The sequence below is a fragment of the Myxocyprinus asiaticus genome, chromosome 13 (assembly GCF_019703515.2).
Source record: "Myxocyprinus asiaticus isolate MX2 ecotype Aquarium Trade chromosome 13, UBuf_Myxa_2, whole genome shotgun sequence".
Classification (NCBI taxonomy): Eukaryota; Metazoa; Chordata; class Actinopteri; order Cypriniformes; family Catostomidae; genus Myxocyprinus; species Myxocyprinus asiaticus.
The window spans coordinates 22,383,707-22,405,243 of record NC_059356.1 but is presented as its reverse complement, the minus strand read 5'-3'; the positions used below and the strand labels follow the sequence as shown (position 1 = coordinate 22,405,243).

General features: G+C 41.5%; 1 protein-coding gene across 5 annotated transcripts in view; it reads right to left on the bottom strand.

Annotated features, from left to right (window-relative positions):
- Positions 1-8,213: 8,213 nt before the first annotated feature.
- Positions 8,214-21,537, bottom strand: part of LOC127450133 (rho GTPase-activating protein 23-like) — a 137,845-nt gene continuing 124,521 nt past the window's right edge. For all 5 annotated transcript variants that reach the window (XM_051713940.1, XM_051713939.1, XM_051713938.1 and 2 more), the window contains 6 exons: positions 21,417-21,506; positions 18,910-19,035; positions 18,768-18,809; positions 12,556-12,649; positions 11,381-11,412; positions 8,214-10,461 (listed from right to left, as the gene is read on the bottom strand). In XM_051713940.1, the coding sequence (XP_051569900.1) occupies positions 9,016-10,461; positions 11,381-11,412; positions 12,556-12,649; positions 18,768-18,809; positions 18,910-19,035; positions 21,417-21,506 (1,830 nt within the window). In that variant the 3' untranslated portion in view covers positions 8,214-9,015. The remainder of the gene's footprint in view (positions 10,462-11,380; positions 11,413-12,555; positions 12,650-18,767; positions 18,810-18,909; positions 19,036-21,416; positions 21,507-21,537) is intronic.

Here is a 21,537-nt window from a genome sequence, read left to right as displayed (position 1 = left end):
GTGTGAAGGAGTGGAATATCCCCCTCCGAATTCCTCCCCCACCCTCCCTCTCACTCTCAGTTTATGTTTTTGAAGGGTGCTTAAAGGCACATCTCTAAATTGTTTTATTTTCTTTTGATTGTATTTTATTGTATATGAAAAATGATGTGATTTGACAATAATGTTAGATACAGTGATATGAAGGAGAGGTTCAAACAGCTTTCCTCAGCATGATTAATGATTAATGATTTTATATATTCAGAGGGCAATCTAAAGTTAAGGGTTTATACTAAAGAGATTCAGTTGAAAGTTAATCTGGAAGAATAGACATAGGTTCAAAAAAATCTAGAGACTATTATTGAATTAAGGTGATGTTTTTAAATTAAGCTTCCTAGAAGTTTGACAGAGGCTACCTTTATTTTGTTTTGTTCTGATGTTAGTCCCCACCATGATACATGGTCTTTTGTGATGTTTGCTAAAGTAGCAGAAATACAACCTGAATGGAAATTAATGATCTGTAAATGAGTTCAATTGTAGCATTTTACTTTTAATTTGGACAATTTTAATAGATTGTTACATTTTGAATAATGCTTTTTGAATTTGACCATGTTTTGAATTGTCTCCATATTTAAGCAGTTGTAGATGGTTCCACTGGCTGTGACAGTTCTCATGTGATACTCCCTGAAACAAAAGAAAATATCTGTTTACTGATACCAAATTGTTAAGGATTGGCTAATAGGACTGAGCGGTATCGAGACCAGTGGGATGAGGTGATGAGCCAATGATGGGTAAGACTCTCCAATGGAAAAAATGGGGGGCAACCTAAGGCAGGGCATCACCGCCCTTGTTAGCCTGCCCAAGAATGGGTGAGATGGGTTTAAGGAAGTGGATGGATGCTTTTAGGTCGGAAGCATCAAAAGGGAAGTCTAGAAGAAACCTGCCTGAAAATTGTGAGTTCCACTCAACCTGACTGCATTTTAATAACCGCTTTATGAAAACAATTTATCACAGTGTTAAATACCAAGCATTTTGTCACTGTGCCATCAGGGGATCATACCCTGTGTAGAAGATTAATTATAGATTTTGGGTTTAACGTTTTGAGATTTGTTACAAACAAAGGAGTGCCTGACTTATTAAAGAAGTATTAAACAAACCTGGGAATGTTTGTATGATGAAGAATTAAGATTGAAAAATGATTTATTACTTTTTACTTATGCGTTTATTGAACTCATGTACATTTTAATATTAATGAAGAATGGAAAAAGAAAACATGGTGGTGACTAAAGATTAACATTGCTTGTCTTGTTTGTTTATAACAATTTAAATAGGATTGTTTAAGAAATGGGGTACACGATTGGATAGGCGTCTTACTCTGATGAGAACACCGGGGAAACAGAGCCGGCATTCTCATCAGAGTAAGATGGCGTGCAAATCGACCCCCGCTACCCACTATTCTACTGGCAAATGTTCAGTCTCTGGATAACAAGCTGGATAACAAGCTGGATAACAGCTCTGCGAGCTGAAAGCGTGAATCTCATTCCAACGAGATACAAGGGACTGCTGCATTATCTGCCTTACGGAAACTTGGATGTCTGCGGAGATTCCAGACTCAGCCACTGAACCCGCGGGGTTCTCCGTACACCGAGCGGACAGAGCGAAAGACCTCTCAGGTAAAAGCAGAGGAGGTGGTGTATGTTTTATGATCAACAAATCCTGGTGTGATCAGAGGAACGTACATTCTATCAAGTCTTTCTGCTCTCCTGATCTGGAATTTCTTATGCTTCTGTGTCGACCATTCTGGCTACCGAGGGAATTCACAGCGGTCATTATCACTGCTGTGTACATTCCCCCACAACCCGACACAGACCCGGCACTCAAGGAACTGTATGGGAGAATAAGTGAGCAGGAAACCGCGCACCCTGAGGCCGCGTTCATTGTGACTGGGGACTTTAATAAAGCCAGTTTAAAATCAGTCGCACCAAAATATCACCAGCACATAAGTTTCAACACACGAGGGGACAGGGTTTTGGACCATTGCTACTCTCCATTCCGGGATGGCTACAAATCCCTCCCCCGCCCACCATTTGGCAAATCGGACCACTCTTCCATTCTGCTTCTGCCTGCTTACAGGCAGAAATTGAAACAGGAAGCACCCACCCTCAGAACGATCCAGTGCTGGTCGGACCAATCAGACTCTACGCTACAAGACTGTTTTGATCACACGGACTGGGAGATGTTCCGGTCCGCCTCTGATGATGACATCGAGCTTTACGCGGATAGCGTAATGTGTTTCATCAGAACGTGCGTAGAGGACGTCGTTCCAACCAGAACAATACGGATCTATCCGAATCAGAAACCTTGGATCAATAGCGATGTTCGCGCGGCACTTAATGTGCGGACCTCCGCTTTTAATTCCGGGAATGCGGAGGAGCATAAACAAGCCAGTTATGCCCTCCGAAAAACTATCAGAACCGCAAAACGCCAGTACAGAAGTAAGATTGATGGACAGTTTAACACCACCAACTCTAGAAGAATGTGGCAGGGAATTAACATCATCACAGACTTTAAAGAGAATAAAAACTCCGCCATGAACACCGCTGCCTCTCTACCGGATGAGCTAAATACTTTTTATGCTCGTTTCGAGGGAAATAACACCGCCCTCGCGGAGAGAGCTCTCGCGGCTGAAGCTACAGAGGTTAGTTCACTCTCCGTCTCTGTAGCGGATGTAACCCGATCCTTCCAACGGGTGAATATCCGCAAAGCCGCGGGTCCAGACGGCATTCAGGGCCACATCATCAGAGCGTGCGCGAACCAACTGGCTGGTGTTTTTACGGACATTTTCAACCTTTCCCTCTCTTTGTCTGTAGTCCCCACATGCTTTAAAACATCCACCATTGTGCCTGTTCCAAAACAATCAAAAATAACTTGCTTAAATGACTGGCATCCTGTTGCTCTGACCCCCATCATCAGCAAATGCTTTGAGAGACTAATCAGAGATTACATCTGCTCTGTATTGCCACTCTCTCTTGACCCGCTGCAGTTTGCTTACCGCAACAACCGCTCCACTGATGATGCCATTGCATCTACAATACACACTGCTCTCTCCCACCTGGAAAAAAGAACACTTATGTGAGAATGCTGTTTGTAGACTACAGCTCAGCATTCAACACCATAGTGCCCTCCAAGCTAGATGAGAAACTCCGGGCTCTGGGCTTAAACAGCTCACTGTGCAGCTGGATCCTGGACTTCCTGTCAAGCAGACGCCAGGTGGTTAGAATAGGCAGCAACATCTCCTCATCACTGACCCTCAACACTGGAGCCCCGCAGGGCTGTGTTCTCAGCCCACTACTGTATTCCTTGTACACACATGACTGTGTGGCAACACATAGCTCCAATGCCATCATTAAGTTTACTGATGACACGACAGTGGTAGGTCTGATCACTGACAATGATGAAACAGCCTACAGAGAGGAGGTACACACTCTGACACACTGGTGTCAGGAGCACAACCTCTCCCTCAGCGTCAGTAAGACAAAGGAGCTTGTGGTGGACTTCAGAAGAAAAGACAAAGAACACAGTCCCATTACCATCAATGGAGCACCAGTGGAGAGAGTCAGCAGCTTCAAGTTCCTGGGTGTCCACATCATTGAGGAACTCACATGGTCCATCCACACTGAAGTCGTTGTGTAGAAGGCTCATCAGTGCCTCTTCTTCCTGAGACGGCTGAGGAAGTTTGGAATGAACTGCCACATCCTCACACGGTTCTACACCTGCACTGTAGAGAGCATCCTTACTGGCTGTATCTCCGCCTGGTACGGCAATAGCACCACCCACAACCGCAAAGCACTGCAAAGGGTGGTGCGAACTGCCAGACACATCATCGGAGGTGAGCTTCCCTCCCTCCAGGAAATATATACAAGGCGGTGTGTCAAAAAAGCTCGGAGGATCATCAGAGACTCCAGCCACCCGAGCCATGTGCTGTTCTCACTGCTACCATCAGGTAGGCGGTATCGCAGCATCAGGACCCACACCAGCCGACTCCATGATAGCTTCTTCCCCCAAGCAATCAGACTTTTGAACTCTTGATCTCCCACAATCAAAATACATCAGCACTGCACTTTATTACTCTTACTCTTATATCTCACACCGGACTGTCATAAATTATATTATTATTATTATATTATATTCTCTCTTAACAACTGACTATCATCCGACAGCCTGAATGTCAATACAGTACAATACTGTACATTCTATATATATATATACTTTTTTATATATCTTTATTTTTTATTTTTATTGAATAATGTGTATCTATATAGTGCGTATTGTATACTGTACAATGTATTATTTGTATACTGTTGAGTGTAATTATGTGTATAACAGATGTTTAAATTGTGTTGTGTTAATTTGATGTTATTGTAAATTGGTATATGTCTCATCACTGTCACGACTGCTATGTTGATTGGAACTGCACCCAAGAATTTCACACACCATTGCACTTGTGTATATGGCTGTGTGACAATAAAGTGATTTGATTTGATTTGATTTTTGATTTGATTTGAATATAATGATTAGAATAACAATCCTTGTGGGAGGAATAATATTCTGTTGTGTGTTACCATTGGTAAAATAATTTTTGATCCGAGCAACAGTGAAGCAGATGACATTGATCAATGTGAACGGTCCAATGCAATGACACCTACTCTGGATGGACAGAAATACCAGACTGGGAGGAAATTGATTCCTCCAATGAAGATATGTATGAGGAGATGAATAATGAGCCATACCCTGGGTGTAAGTGCTAGCCTAACCTCTCCCCAAAGGGTGACCCTCTATGATGCGCAAAGTATCTGGGTTGAAGATATCTATACTACAAAAAAGAACTCTTAATATTATGATGAATATTCTGTTTTATGTTTTATAACTGTGACAACCAAAGACAAGGCTGAACCAATTGCACACTCATGCTTACAGTATAACATGCTTATGGGTTTTATTTATTGAATGAAGGAATAATGAGACAGAAACATTTACTACATTCTTAATCAAACTTGGATGGAGACGTTTGATTCGGAAATCTCCACCGGAGTGCGGTTGCATAATCTGGTCATTGGTAATGAAGTTGTGTGACTTAACTCACTAGACAGCATAGCTGAGGAGACTGAATTATGACTGCAAACTGCACTCTGAATAAGGACAGTGAAGGTGGGACTTATGTAAGTCCCAGAGGGGGGATATGTAGAATATTTTTATCAAGTTAAGTATAAATTAATAATAATCAATATTAATATAGCCATGTTATTCTACAGTTATTTCTGATGGTTAAGCATGAATCTTAGTGTGTGTGTGAAGCAGCCTGTATAGGAATGGAATGTGCTCACATAGGGTAAAATGCTATGTGACCACTGAGAAAATATATGGTGAAGTTCCTCCACAGGTGGCTCCTGTCCACTTCTTAAAATAAACGGACTGGAGTCAAAGAATAGGATGATAGATAATGGTGACATGTATGGAATGTATTAACCATGCCTTGGTAGATCATATATAAGTGAGAAGGAACCCATTTGCTGGAGATGTTGCAACTGCAGAGCAGCTCTGCTTTTTTTTTTTTTTTATCTCTGATAATAAAGTCTATCTTCTGGCATCAAAACCCCAAGACTTCAAGAGTCATGTTTCACAGAGGTGGCAGAAGCCACAACATCAACTGTATGCAATGTGATATACGTATGTAGTACAATTAAAAAATAAATAAATTAATTAATGAGACAATAATGAGAAAACAGCTAAGAAAAGAGCTGAAAATAATTTGGAATAGTTTATATATGATTTACTGAACAGGTTTCATTGTGATAAATATAGACAAAAGTTTGACCACTAATGCCCAGCGTTGCATTTTTGCTACACTTAAAAAAGTGGTCTCAGATTTAAGTGTCGTTAATTTTAAGAAGCTTTTTTCAATCACTAAACGTGTTAGGAATTAAGAAAAAACATATCTGATGTCAAATACTTACTTGAAAATGGCTTTATTTGTTCCAGAAGTGTTAAACTTTGTGTCAGCAAGCTGGAACCTTTTTGTTTTGAATTAAGCAAGCTGAGACAGTTTTTTACCACCAAAACTGATGTAGTGAGAAAGCTCTTGAGTGTCAACTACTGTTATGTGTAGTTTTTACCAGTATTTAATGAAAATTAGGTATTATTTGATTGCTTTGAAAAAATGTTGCAGTTCTGCTATGCTGGGTCTCTGAGGGTTATCAGAACACGCTACATGCGGTGTATGGATCAACCACATTACTTTATTCTTCTTCTTCTAAACATTGCTCAACACAATTTACTCACTGGAGCCCCTAGTGGTGCAGTTCCACATTACATGTATTATAGTAAGCAATTACTATGAATTTAACATCAAGTATTGTATACTTCTCAACACAACAACAACATCACACACACGTTTGTTTCACTATATAAGTGAGGATATCTCATAGACTTCCACTAATTTCATAGCAGGCTAATGATATTTTCTATTCCCTAACCCTAAACCTAACCCTCACAGAAACCTGCGCACATTAGTAGATTTAAAGCTAAACAAGATTTGGCCGATTTATGGGCCTTTGTTTTACTAGTGAGGACCACCTAAAATGTCCTCACTAGTGGGGTTTCAACAAGATTCTCTATATTAGTGAGGACATTTTCAAACATTTGGCACTCACAAGAATAGCCAAACCTACACACACACACACACACACACACACACACACGTTGATGCAGCTATCATTATGAGGACTCTCCATAGACATAATAATTTTTATACTGTACGAACTATAGATTCTATCCCCTAACCTTACCCCTAATCCTAACCCTCACAAAAAACTTTCTGCATTTTTACATTTTCAATAAAACATTGTTTAGTATGTTTTTTAAGTGATTTGAATTATGGGGACACTAGAAATGTCCTCATAAACCACATTTATAGTGTAATATCCTTGTAATTACCAGTTTGTAACCTAAAAATAAGTCCTCGTAAACCACTTAAACCTGCCCACACACACACACACACACACACACACACACACACACACACACACACACACACACACGCACACACAGCTCTGCATTCAGACTGATATTAAATGGTCTGAGATCAGTACCAGCATTGAAGATCATTTAAACAAGTACTGTGCATGATGTGCATTGCATATATGCAATGTTGTTTACTACATGTACTGTAGTAGATGCGAGAATAATTTATCATTTTGGATAGATAATTGAGAATCACTGTAAGAAAATTTTCAGATGTAATCAGCTTCACAAAGCTTAAGGTTTTGGAAGATCTTGTCAGAGTACAAAAGTTCTAATAAATTAAATGCATTGCATTAAATGTTCATTACGATCATTGGACCAAAATACTCAAATTTTTAAAGTTAAAATCTTTCTTAGCAGCAGAGACACAAAATGTGAATAACAGTAATTTGTTAGCAATCACTTTCACACAATACATCACAAAACCAGAATTAAATATGCTCAGCAATAAGAATTTATTATAGCTTGTGACAGACACTCTTTGCAGGTTAGATCTCTTTTCTTTGCATTGAGGTGTATAGATTTCTGCATAGTATTTGTAAGTCACAGAGAAAGGCCATTAACAGGGGAGTGGAGTTAAAAGAGGTACACCCCAAAATTTCCAAATAAAAGTACTTATTATATTCATACAAAATATATGTACAGTATATACTGTGTATCAAACAAACATACAAAAACATTAAGGAAAAACATTTCAAGTAGCATCTTGAAAGAAAATGACCGTGCACAAAGTGCACTTTTGTAAACCATATAAAAACTAAATTAAGCAAAAAAGGAATTATAATATAATATATGTGTATTTACAAGGTTAACTTAAGCAAGGCTTTGTACAAATGTTACAAAATAGTTTGACACACATACTCAACCACATACTGTTTACACAGGCAATTTCAGACACACATATACATCCATATGAACTGATTTCACCAATGAGTTGTTACTCAATATAAATGAATATGTGGGAAGGTGAACATACCACATTGCCTCTTATGGTTTTTAATGTAGCATTCAAGTTACTTGTAGATTTATGCACAAAGTCAGTGGCCTGTGTTACAACTGCTATACTGTCAGATCCTGTTTGCTAACACTGTTTAACCAATACTGTACTGGCATGTTTGGAGAATTAGCTCCTTTGCTTTGTCTGCTTTGTTTGAGACTTTAAAAAAAAAAAAAAAAAAGCACTCCATGACATGAGTCGCAAGTGTCTTGACAGTAACATAAAGAACAAAATGATGTCATGTGACTGGCCAAGCAAAGGAAGAAGAAAAGCAAAGAAAACTTTGGCAACACTGAAAAGCCCCTCTGCCATGCAGGTGACTTTGACCAATCAATGCTTAAATAAATCTTGAGTAACCATAGTTTGTATTCTCACACTCCAACTTAGCAGAGAATTCACACTGACAGCTATAAAGTGATGACAAAGTGACTGTAAGTCACTCAATTTCAATAAGAGTTGGCGATTTGAGGTAACATGAGTGACCATGACCATTGGCAATGCAACAAATTTAATGCGACTACCAATGTGAGCACTGACAATGGAGCACATGTGATCCACTTCCTGATACAGCTGGATACTATATTAGATGGCAAAGGCAAAAGTCAGTAACTACACATTTTGTCAAAACTGAAATGGGGTATCTTTAGACTATGACCGTTTGGCTGAGATTCAGAGAAAACAGAGTGAGACTATTTATATAATCCTGGTCCTGAAGAACCCTAATTGACACACCCAACCTTTATTGAAACACCAAACTGAGGTCATGGAACCTCTACTTATGTGCTGATGAGTTGAATCAGGTGGGATAAAAAGGGATCCATGCAAAAGTGCATTGTTGGGATTCTCCAGGACTAGGACTGAGAAACACTGAGCTGGTGGAACATACTTTGAGGACACAGCTACAACAAAGCCCAAATCCAGCTCTCTTGGTTCACTAGCCTGTACACAGTCATTTTACATTGTTACAAGAAATCACGGAAGCGAGAGGTAGGTGGGGCCCGACGTGCAGTAAGGGCTTTGGTCTCTGAGCTCTTGGGGTGGGACTCTCTAAGGTCTCGACTTTCAGCAGGGGAAGCTAGTGGTTTGGGGGATAGCATTGGGAGGTTTTTGTTGCTAGTAGAGTGAGCAGCAGCAAGGGCAGCTTTCTTGTCAGAACAATCTGTGGGTGAGACCACCACGGTGTGCCTCCTCCATGCACGTCTCTTTCTACGTGTTTCTGGCGAGAGCTGCTTCCTCAGGCCAATGCTGCGCAAGTCATTGGCTGAGCCCAGCAATCGAGCCTGTACCTGATCTGCCAGGGAACCCTGCCTAGGAGACAAAGAGCAGCTCTTACTTCCAGACACAGCTGCAGATGTTGGAGCACACTCATTTCTCGCGCTAACCCCTTTGAAGGATTTGGAACTTGAAGAAGTTGATGGAGAGGACTCAGGGATGGAGCCCTGCATCTGAGTCAGACTGGGTCGCTGCTCACCTTCCATGATGGAGGAGCTGTAAAGTTCTGAGAGGTCCACAGAGGGCACTTTGGCTTTGTCTCCCTTTAGCCGGTGTCGGGCGAGGGTGTCACACTGCATGAGGCGGTGTGAGTTAAAGGAGTTGCGGCCGTGGAGGCGCTGGGAAGCAGATGATGTGTAAGGGGAGCTAGAGGGAGTGGATGAGTGTACTGCTCCATTAGAAGTTCTGTCTTCTGGGTAAGGGTTAATGTGGGTCGAAGAAGGAGGTGGAGCAGGGGTGGAGCCAGAGGTAGCAGAGGGTGATTTGCAGTGCGAATAGAGAAAGCTGCGTGGCGCTTCAGGTGACGTCTTGGAGTTTTGAGTGGAACAAGCTGTTTTCTCCGGCCGTTCCTGGGTGAGGGAGCTTGAGGCGAAGCCACTTTCATTATCGGTTTCACTCACCAGTTCACTGTGCTCATCATCTGCATCTTCGCCCCGCCCCTCTGATACTAAGCTCCGTCCTAGCGTGGACAGAGTCGAGTACCCTGACACAATGGAACGTGCATCATCTCCTCGCCAACTGTGACCCTTCACTTCTGAACTTTGCTCTTCTTCCTCTTCTAGCAGCACGACTGGTGGAGCTTCCTCCATGGAGGATATGCTGGGAACTACTTCCTCTTTCTGCTCTTGTGTTGTCTGTCTTTCTCCCTCCTCCTCTGCTTCCTCCTCCTCTTCTTCTTCCACATCCTCCTCTTCCTCTGCTCGTGGGGCACAGAAGGATGCCACTTGCCCCATCTCTTGCAAGTCGTCTTTTTCGCAGGGACAAGATTTAATGAGCTCATGCTCAGAGTCGTCATCTGTGCTGCTGCCCAGGAGGCGGGCGTTATGCCGTTTTCTGCGTTTCCAGGTCACAGCCGACATAATGGACAATGTCAGGATATCTTTGGCAGTAAAGTCACGTTTTGAACCCCATGACTCCTAAGAGAAATGTGAAAGCAATTAAGTCAAGTGGGCAATAGATTTTAACCCTTTTTCAGCTGTCTTGGTTCCAGAAGTATTTTTATCATTCATTTCTTACATAGGGATTTCATAAAATCATGAGTTCTAAGCTATGAACCAAATCAACCATGTCCGAGGTGAATCACAACATTACAAACTGTGATTTGAAGCAAAAAAAAAGTATTTGAAGATCATAGAAAAAGACAAAGTTTCAGGACTGTGCACTTAATGTCTTTAATAAGGGCACAGACTACAATCCCATGAAGCATTGTGAATGACGTAATCGAATGAAAAAATATTAAGTAAAAATATACAAATATTAATTGAAATGTTTTGATAAGTTTAGGAACAATACATTTTAATTTTATTGCAAAATATTCAGATATATGCAAATATACAAGTAGGGAGAGTGTAGACTCGATTATGTCATTCACAGTGCATCATTGGATTGGGCAGTCGCTTCAGAGCTTGTTTGGCAGGTTTTGTTGGCTGCGATGTGATTGGTGGATTTGCACTATTTAACAGGATTTTTTTAACAATGAAGTTGAAATAACGCAGACTGATGGCTATAACAGAGGCATGTACCATCGATTAACAACCTCCGTCTTTAAAGGTTTATATGTTATCATTAAAAATAAATTTGCCAAGGGAGATAAATGAATGTGATTTTTACTTCTGGAACCCGACCACTGCATTCAAAAAAGACAAATTAAAGTATGACAATTAACTTGGTAGCAAAACACTATGGAACTAAGGCATAAAAATAGTTGCAAATCACAAAATTGCTTACAGATTTATTTATTTATTTATTTTTTTTTGCCATCCAAAAGCTGTAAGTCCTTCAGCATCTTAATGTTTTTTAAAAACAAAAGATATACAGGCTTTGGTCAATACTGACCTTAGATTTTGCAGAATCACTGTTGGCTGAGTCTGCACCATTAAGAACAGGGAGAGATAGGGAGAGAGATAGACATTGTAAAGAGAGAAAGTTTGTGAAAATTATATCAGTACAATGTTAAATATACAGTAAATGCTTTTCTAATGAGAGGCACAGAGGTGGATCAAATATCCATGATACTGGCTCCCATATATATATATATATATATATATATATATATATATATATATATATATATATATATATATATATATATATATAAAACGTATTAATTTAAACTTTGTGATTTCCAGTACATAATGTAGCCTCTGTGTCATTCATTAAGCATTACCCCTACAAACAGTGGTTGTGAGACAGTGTTCACACATGATCCATTATAAACGACATTGCGCTGATTGTCAGCTAGTTTTCAAATGTGAACAGGGTCTTAAAAGAAGCAGCAAAAGGACCCACAATAGCAGTATTAAAGATTTAGCACACACTGATGACATCATGTCACATACTGGTGACATCAATCCATTAAGGAAGCCATGGAAGGTACAAGGGCAGATACTGTAGTTGTCATGGGGGAGAGGGAAGAAAAAGAAAAAGACACAATTTGCCACACACATACATGCACACACGTTTTATCTAAACTGGGACTTGGCACAGGCTGGGGCTGCTACTGTTTTTATTAAGTTACACACACACAATAAGCACCTCAATCACTTGGCATTAAATGCACACTCTTGTACACATACAGTAAATAGACACACACAGAGCATGGCAGGAGAAACCCATCCTACCGCAGTGGCTGTTCCACAGGCTCAGCTAAGAGAGGGATGCAGAAATGTACAGAGAAAGACAGTAGAATGTGAATATAAAGAAGATTTTAAAAAATGTGAAAAGAAAACAAAACTCAGAGAAGTGTAGAGCATTCAACATGCAGGAAACTTGAAACGTTTGATGAGGATGTGTGATCCATTACAGTTACATTTCCAATGTGTTCAGCATATTCAATAACAAACCTGTCCAGCCAAACATGCAGATGAAAGTATGTTTTCTTAATGTTTGAGGTGGAATGTGACTGGTTTCCATTGGCAGTTAGTCAGCTAAAGGAGACTACTGTTAACTACAACTGGCTGTTTTTAGCTTGAAATGACTGGACATTGCTGGTTGTGACCAGTAAAGCTCACCTGACGCTTCCCCTAGCAAGCCTGTCCGGCCAATGTTAGAGAGGAGGTGATCTATATTGGGGGCAGGTTGAACATCCTCTGTGTCCACTGGCGTCTGAGGGGTGACATTCAAATATTTAGAAATGCCATGAAATGTTGATTCATATATGTTCAGATTTAAATGCATATGAAATGCTCATCTATTCAGCATCAAGTAAAGATTGTTACAGACCCCATGAAATGATTTGAAAAATACAATTCTCTCCTGTTTTGGAATATTTCCTTTTGAGACAGGAAGTTGGGGCATAGCATATCAAAGGATTTTAATTGTTTTTTTATTTTTTATTAGCCAATAGCCTTTAGTTTAAAATGCATTGTCAAACACTGATTTGCTACTTGCTATTGCTAAATGACTGCTGGTGGTATTGGGGGGAAAGGGCATTCTCATTCTAGAGAGAGAATTTGTACATGCTCCTGTGAACAAGTTGAATCAGATTTTCCAGAAAACAAAGACACATTTTAAATGTGTGCATCTTTTAAGTTTATTTTGTCAACTTTTAGGAGTAAACTTGCATACAGATGGACTCAAAAGTAATATATATTCCAAAATTGTTTTTAAATTTTGATTCCAGACTTAAGAAAATTTGTATCAAGCATTTTCTATATAACACGCTGAACACAAAGAAAACGTCTCCGGTTACTCTTGTAACCTCGGTTCCCTGAGATGAAGGGAACGAGACATTGCTGAACACTTTGGGGAAACACTTTTCCACAACCTAGTTGAAGCCTTTGTATCATAACGCCAATCTTATGATTGGTAATGGTGTTTGAGCCTTTGCACTATATAATCGGGTGCTCACACACCATTTCTTCAGAATTTTCTGACTTAGGACAAGAACGCATCAATCGTACCTCGAAACTCTGAAATAGTAGTGCAGCCAAGTTTGCAATGTCTTGTTCCCTTCATCTCAGGGAACCGAGGTTACAAGAGTAACCAGAGACATTCCCTATCGATTCAGTTCACGAAACATTGCTGAACGCTTTGGGGAACGGAGTCCCATCACGTCGCACTACGTAACGTAATACCCTTGGATGCACCAGGGTATAAAACACATAGAAGTCAGGCAGTGACTTAGTATAAAAGCTCTTTAGTGTGTATGAAAATGAATAACCCCACATGGTGAAAACCAGATGGGAAGTTAATATTAGTCTGGGGAGTCATATAATACACACAGTATAATTTAACTCCTTCATACCAGAAGTAGGGAGGGAGGTTTTATTATTTTTTATTGGAAGTGCTTGTGACTTCTAGTTGGAGTAATTTGGGCAGTGGTCTACACAGGCGACTGTATTAAAATATAACAGGTAGCCCGCCCATGATAAGGGACTCGCCGGGTTTTGGAATAGTAAGTTCTCTAGACAGAGAGGACTCATGCAGCGATGGACGCCACGTCTAGGTTATAAAACATCGTGAACATGTTTTGTGTAGACCATCCTGCTGCAAAGCATATATCCTGTAGGGATATACCATTTGTCCATGCCCATGAAAAGGAAATGCCTCTAGTTGAATGTGCTTTCACGCCAATAGGGCATCTCACGCCCTGTGATTCATAAGCAAGGGAGATCACATCAATGATCCAGTGAGATAGCCTTTGTTTGGAGACGGACATGCTTTTGCGCATCCTTCATAAAAAACAAAGAACTGATCTGACAGTCTAAACTGGCGAGTGCACTCCACATGCGTGTGTAATGCCTGCAGGGGGCATAATAAATGCGCTAACTGCTCCTCATCCAAATTAGACAGTGGAGAAGAGAAAGCTTGTAGGTGCACTATCTGAGCCCTGAGGATGTGGAAATCACCTTAGGCACGTAGCCTTTTTTGGGATTGATGGTGGCTTTTGAAAGCCTGGAACCGAATTCCAGACATGAACTGTCAACCAACATATTGCCAACCCGTTTGACTGAAGCCAGAGCCAACAGCAATGCCAACTTTAAAGAGAGCACACGTAACTCAACGGATTTCAAAGGTTCGAACCGGGGGCTCGTGAGCACTCAGCACCAGACTCAAGTCCCATGTTGGAACTGTTGCAGGGCGAGGGGGGTTCAAGCACCACGCTCCCCAAAGGAACTTTATGATTAGATCATGTCTGCCTATGGAGGAGCCAGCCTCTGGGGCATGAAATGCTGAGATGGTCGCTACATAAACCTTAAGCGCTGATGGAGTAAGACCTGCATCCAACTGCTCTTGTGGGGCAATTCACTGGGTCTTTGCTACGTAAAGAGCACCAATTTGCAAACACACGCCATTTTAGTGCATAGAGGTGTCTCGTAGATGCTGCTTTAGCTTGCAAAATGGTGTTTATTACAGACTGAGCCAATTCTGGCTCGTTTGTTGCGCTCCGTTCAAGGGAAATACGTGCAGGTTCCACAGCTCCGGCCGGGGATGCCAAATCATGCCCTGCACTTGAAAGAGCAGATCCCTCCTCAGCGGTATTTCCCATGGAGGGCCACCTAATATCTCCATCAATTCTGGAAACCATGGTTGGTTGGGCCATTTCGGCGCCTGTTGCGACAGCATGTCCGCTCAACAGTTCAAATGGCCCAGGACATATGTTGCGCACAGGAAAAGGAGATGGTGCGTGCTCCACACGTGGAGGTGTTGCGCCAGGCTCAACATTGGTAGCAATCGAGTGCCGCCCTGGCGATTTATGTACGCTCCCACTGACATATTGTCTGAACGAATCAGAACGTGATGATTCACTATGTCGGAATGGAAAGCTTTCACGGCTAAGAAGATGGTTAGCATTTCCAAGCAATGTGCCACACTCGTTTTGCACCTGTCCAAGTGCTGAAAGCCAGGCATCCATCGCATAGTGCGCCCCAACCCGTGTTGGATGCATCCGTGGTCACCAGTTTTTGTCTAAAAACCTGACCCAGCATCACACCCTGCTGATAAAGGTTTGGAGCTGTCCATGGTGCTAGAGCAGCCAGGCAGCGGCGAGTCACTGTGACGTGCATGCACCCCAGACACCAGGCGTGACTTGGTACATGGTGTTTGAGCCAGCAATGGAGAGGTCTCGTGTAAAAGAACTAATGGTATGATGGCCGCCATAAAACCCAGCATTTTCTGAAAAGACTTTCTGGATGCGCTCGTTCTTGAGGTTCGCATGCATGCTCATGAAATCGAGTCGAACACCCAAAAAGGAGATTTGTTGGCTGGGGGAAAGTGTGCTTTTTGCCCAGTTGACACTGATACCCAGGCTGTTTAAATGGGGAAGTATAATGTCCCTGTGCTTGCATAGCAGAGTCTCTGATTGGGCCAGTAATAGCCAATCGTCGAGGTAATTTAGAATGAACATGCTGTTTATCTTCAAAGGGGTGAGTGCCGCATCGACACATTTCGTGAACGTGCGCGGAGCCAGAGACAATCAGGAAGGAAGGACTTTGAATTGATCACTTTGAATTGATATGTCATCCCTTCGAACAAAAATCTCAAGAACAGCTTGTGGCGCGGTACAATTCGGATATGAAAGTTCGCGTCCTATTGATGCAAACCAGTCCCATAGGTGGATGTGCGATAAGATCTGTTTCTTAGTGATTCAAGCATCTCACATCTAGGATTGGCCGAAGCCGGCCGTCTTTCTTCAGAAAGAAAGGGTAGCAGCTATAAAATCCTTTACAGCTCGGCAGCTCGGAACAACCTCTATCGCTTCTTTTGCGAGGAGATTGTGAGTTTCTGCACGTAATACAGGCACGTTCCATGACGGAACCATCGAGGACAAAGCGCTGTTGAAGCGAGGTGGTTTGTGTGTGAATTAGATCGAATACCCGTGTTCGATCATTTTTAGCACCCAATCTGACATGCTTGTGAGCGCCCGCCACACGTTCACATAACAGGATAGCAGGTGCTTTATATTTGATAGCGCCGCTCACCATTGGGAAGCGGTTGTGCACAGTGTGTGAAATGGGGAAGCAAGGCAAATTCTCAAGAATAGCCTGAGCCAAAATTAATAAGTACACTTAGGTATGGTTTATGAGCATGCAAACATAAGAGAGAGAATTGTTTGCATGTGATCATTATGAACAGAACTCAATTCAAATGTCACAGGTGCAGACAGGCCAGAGGCCACTGTCCTTCTGCATTTTGATGAGAAAATAATGGCTGTGACATTCTCTCCAGTACGGGGAACGACCCCATTGTCTCTCTCACAAGGAGATTTACTAACTCGGAGTGCAGAATGGGAGTGTCCTGCACTGTAATGTGGAGGATAGAATGCTGTTGAAGCGAGAAGATGCGTCACAAACCGGAATGTATAACCACACACTACCATTTTTTTAACACACTGAGAAATGCTCGGTAACGCGCGCCACGCGACCACATAATGCGTGGGTGGGCGCAGAGTTTCGTGTGTGTGTTGAAGGGAGCTGCTGTTTATAAAACGGGAGCATTTTGTGTGGAGTGTGGGTTGATTTTTCTCTGAGATGCCCGGAAGCGTGCCATGTGATCTCGGGCATGGATAACGGGCACAGATAGTTGCCGCTTATCAGACGGGAGCTTCTCACGTCACACATCCGTGTACAGCACTAATAGTGTAAAGACTCGTGCAAGCTTACAATAGACACCAATCCCCCGTGGTTATCACTGCGAGTGACTTTGATTGGAGTGGGAGAAAGAGCTTTTTCAGCCTTCAGCGCACGTCGAGCAGCTGCTATGAGGTACGCATATTATTCAAGCAATGCATAGGAAGCGTTTCAATAAAAACTGACTCATTCCCGGTGAGAATAGCGGGGAAGGACGAGTCGAAACATAATAGAATAGGCATGAGCTCTAGATTCAATATACTTCCAGGGGGATTCTTCCTACTGGGGACTGAAAGCGTTATTTGCATCACAGTACAAAGATGCTGAAATATGCCTGAGGACGGCAGCCCCTCCGATCTGGGCACGCGCAGAGTAGGGCGCACGCGATGTCTCGGTAAGCTCCATGTGAACCTCAGGGAAGAATGACACTGCTTTCCAAACCACAATCTTTTGACGGGGTGCAGGAATCATTCATTCAGTTGAGAATTTTCCGGCTCGACAGGAGATGATCACTCAAGGCCAAGCGCCTTGACCGCCCCATGCAATGATGCAGAGCAACTCGTATCAATGGCCAGTGTGCGTTCCTCACCCTCATTGGGGTGAGGGGCTGCAGCATCCTCCATGGACCATTGTTCCGATGCTGTGAGGGACACGCATCATTATCATCATCAGACCCGCTGAGTACGACAACACCGTGCTCATTCATAGAAGGCCAGAGGTCATCACGTGTGTACTGCACTGGCGAAGACGCTGCGTGGAAAGATCGAGGGGCTCGTGGGACTTGCGCCGGTGCGAGATCCTCCTCAGTTTCTTCCAGCTCTACCTCGCAGCCCACTGTGCTTCCTCATGTGGTCCCTTGAGACTTAACACAGAGGAAGCGGTCAGGAGGGCGCGTGAGGCGGAATCATCCCTCAGAATGAGGGCAGAGCGTCTTGAGACTCATGTCCACACAGTGAGGGCAGTCTGCTTCCATGAGAGCTGCTTCGGCGTGGGCGGCCCAGACAGCGAACACAGCTCTCATGTTGGTCTGAAGGAGCGATGTGTCGCTCACAGGAACACTTGAGATACGACATCTTTAAAAAATATGTGTACACACAAGCGGCTCTTTTATGAGTTTTTGACTTCACTTAATATTCACAATTTACGTCACGGAATATTACAATATATATACAGTATATCTATATATATATATGAAAGGATACAGCTCCTGCTTGGATGCTGCGGTAAGCGGATAGATGTCTCACTGAGCGAAGAACCTGATCTGGCAGCAAGGTGGAGAGACCTCTTCACTGGAACACTAGAGGGGGCGGGTGATCCTCGCTGCAGGCGCTGAGAGTCAGGCGAAGAACATCCTGATGCGTCTGCAGAGAATCCCATCCGCTGATGGGTGTCCATCAACGGTGAAGAGAAGACTGATCCAGGTGCGTATTCAAGATGAGATGATGTTGGTCTTGAAGGAATCAAATTCTGAGGAAATGGTGTGTGAGCGCCCACTTATATAGGGCAAATGCACACCTAAAATGGCGGGGCTCAAACACCATTGCCAATCATAAGACTGGCGTTATGATACAAAGGCTTCAAATAGGTTGTGGAAAGGAATTTCCCCAAAGTGTTCAGCAATGTCTCATGAACTGAATCGATAGTGAACTAACCTTTTCATCCTTTTCATGTTCTTCACTAAAAAACCAGACATACTGTATAAAGCGAGAAAGAGAGAGAGATGATTTAGATTCATAATTAAATCTAGCTGTAAAGAGAATGTCTGTTAAGTCTGTGATGTGTGATGAGCCTCACATGTTGAATGAGTGTCTCCACAATCTTGTAGCGGTCAGGCATGTGGGTGACCATGTCTGTCATGTTGTCTTCTGAGGTCCGGACAAGAGTAGGGCCAAACACCAGCGCCAAATTACGTGGCTCCATCTGCACACAAACAAATACACAATAAAATATTACATAAATAGGTTATGAGACAACACCAATCAAAGACTTTTATACACTTTGAAGAGCAACCCTAATAACCCAGCACAAATGTACTCAGGGTTGCTGCAGAGTTTTAAAATCAAAGTTAAGACATTTTAAGACCTTTTTCAAGACCTTAACAAATAAAATTAATACCCTATCCCCATACCAAAACAAACACACACAATCTCAAAATAAATCATGTATCACAGACTCTTACTTAAACAGGCAGGGGCACACATTCAACATGGCCTTAACAATGCTTATCAGTAAAACAGGGTAGGATATATGCAAGTTTAAAATACTCAAGACATGTTTTCCAAATATACAGTATATCACATTAAAATTGGTTTATGTACCATTAAATAAACACAAATTAGAGGTCAACTGATATTGGATTTTGCTGATACGATAATGTGTTGAATGAAAGGAAATTAATCTGCCAATAGTTTTTAAAATTGGTAGCCTATATAAAATGTTATTAGTCTTTCCTTTCTGTGATGGGGAGGGCTGGGCAGAGGCTACAAGAGTCCAAACTGAATTAAATTCCAGATGCAGATTATGGTGCAACCAAAAATACCAATTACCAGGGGGAAAAAATATTTTATTCATAGAGCGGAACTTTTAACTTTAAAGGCAGAAATACACCGGGGACTGGTATGCGCTTCACTGCTTCCAGCTGCTCATTCAAACAGATAAGAGAAATAAAATATGCACTCCTATAATAATCTACAACATATTACAATGTAAACAATTAAAAGTAAACATTGTCATATTTCATCAACCCTACATCATCATCATCAACAGCTGATCATTAGTAATCGCTTGTCATAAATTTCCAATATGGCCTAATGCAGTGATTCGCATCCCCCCCCTTCCGCAAGAACCCTGGTACACTGTGATATCAACAGTTTAAATTAGCAAATTGTTCAGCAGTTTTGAAATTCTGATGCCTGGAACAAAGTTTGTGAGCATAAGTCAAAAGAATCTTTCACTATTATAATGCATGAATTGATCTGTTTGAATCCGTTATTTCAATGGAATATGTCAAATAAATGTGTCCTGGTATTCATATAATCCTTGAGAATGATGACGGTAAACAGATCTGACTTGCTGTCCAAAATAGATGGCTCAAGCTTGAGACTCAACTCGAGCATTCGAGTAATGAATACTGTATCATTATATTCATTAGATAATGAGATTATATTAGATTAGTCTATCTATAGACTAAATGAGGAATCATCAACCATCTCTCTGGTAGAGGTCTGCACAGGCAATACGTTGAAGTCTGAACCCGCTCCATAAATGAGACCTTGTGACCTGAAATGACAACCTAACCAATGCAAACGCAAACTTATACATGAAAAGCTGACCTCTACTCTGGTGTGCACTGATTCTTTATAATTTACCAAGGTGTAAAATAATGAGAAAAAATTTTATGATAATTAGGGCTGTCAACTGGGCTGAGAAACGAATTTTGAATTTTTACCTAAAACATTACCAAAATTCGAATTCAGTTTAAATTTTGAAATCAGCTGATTTTTAAATTGACGTTGTTTCCTTAGTACACAAGTGGGCACAATGCATACATATAAACCATACAGCACCGTCTTATATTATTGTAAAAAAACATTACTGGCTGTTAAAAAAGAGCATTCCATTTTAAACTAATGTGTATAAAATAACATAAATAAATAAAAAGATTTAGTCGGTTCATATTCTCAAATGCTTTTATATACAGTTCTATATTAACATGGTGTTGCACTGGTCCCACAGTACTATCCCAGACTCAAGCTTTATGATAACAGCTATAACGCAATGTTTTCATTAATCACTGTTGTATGTACGGAACCAATATTCTCAGATAGTAGTGTTAGTCGGCTGAACTCGGTGGTGAAACGGCTCAAATCTGAGAAACGCTGACAAGAGAACAAGGTGCAATGGCCAAAGAGCTACACCTAAGGGGCTGTTCACACCGAACGCTTTTGCAACCATCTCGTTTACTATTTGTTTTTCTATGTAAACGTGCTTGACTTTGACATATTTGATCATTTTCTGCGTTTCGATGCTTTTTCAGCATCTCGTGCAGAAACGCTGTGTTTTTTTTAGATTCCGTGTCAAATTAAAAAGAACTTCAACTTTTAAAATCATGTCTCGAGACACCTGCTTTCTGTTAAACTGTATTTGTTGTGCTGCATCTAGCCTTTTTTAGCACAAGAATGCAATCTGTCTGAAGTCACTGTCAGTGTTTGGCACACATCCAAAATTTGAATGCACAGTTTAAGATTTCGAATGTGCATTGCATTGTTGCAGTCTTAATCAGAATATCTTATATTACTCACCTTGTTCTTATCAGAGTGGTCTGCCACAGTCTTTAGGTGTCCGACTAGAAACTTTAAAGTGTGGAAGTAATGATCTGGTAGATCATGGATCTGTTAGAAGAGCAAAAAAGTGAGAGACAGG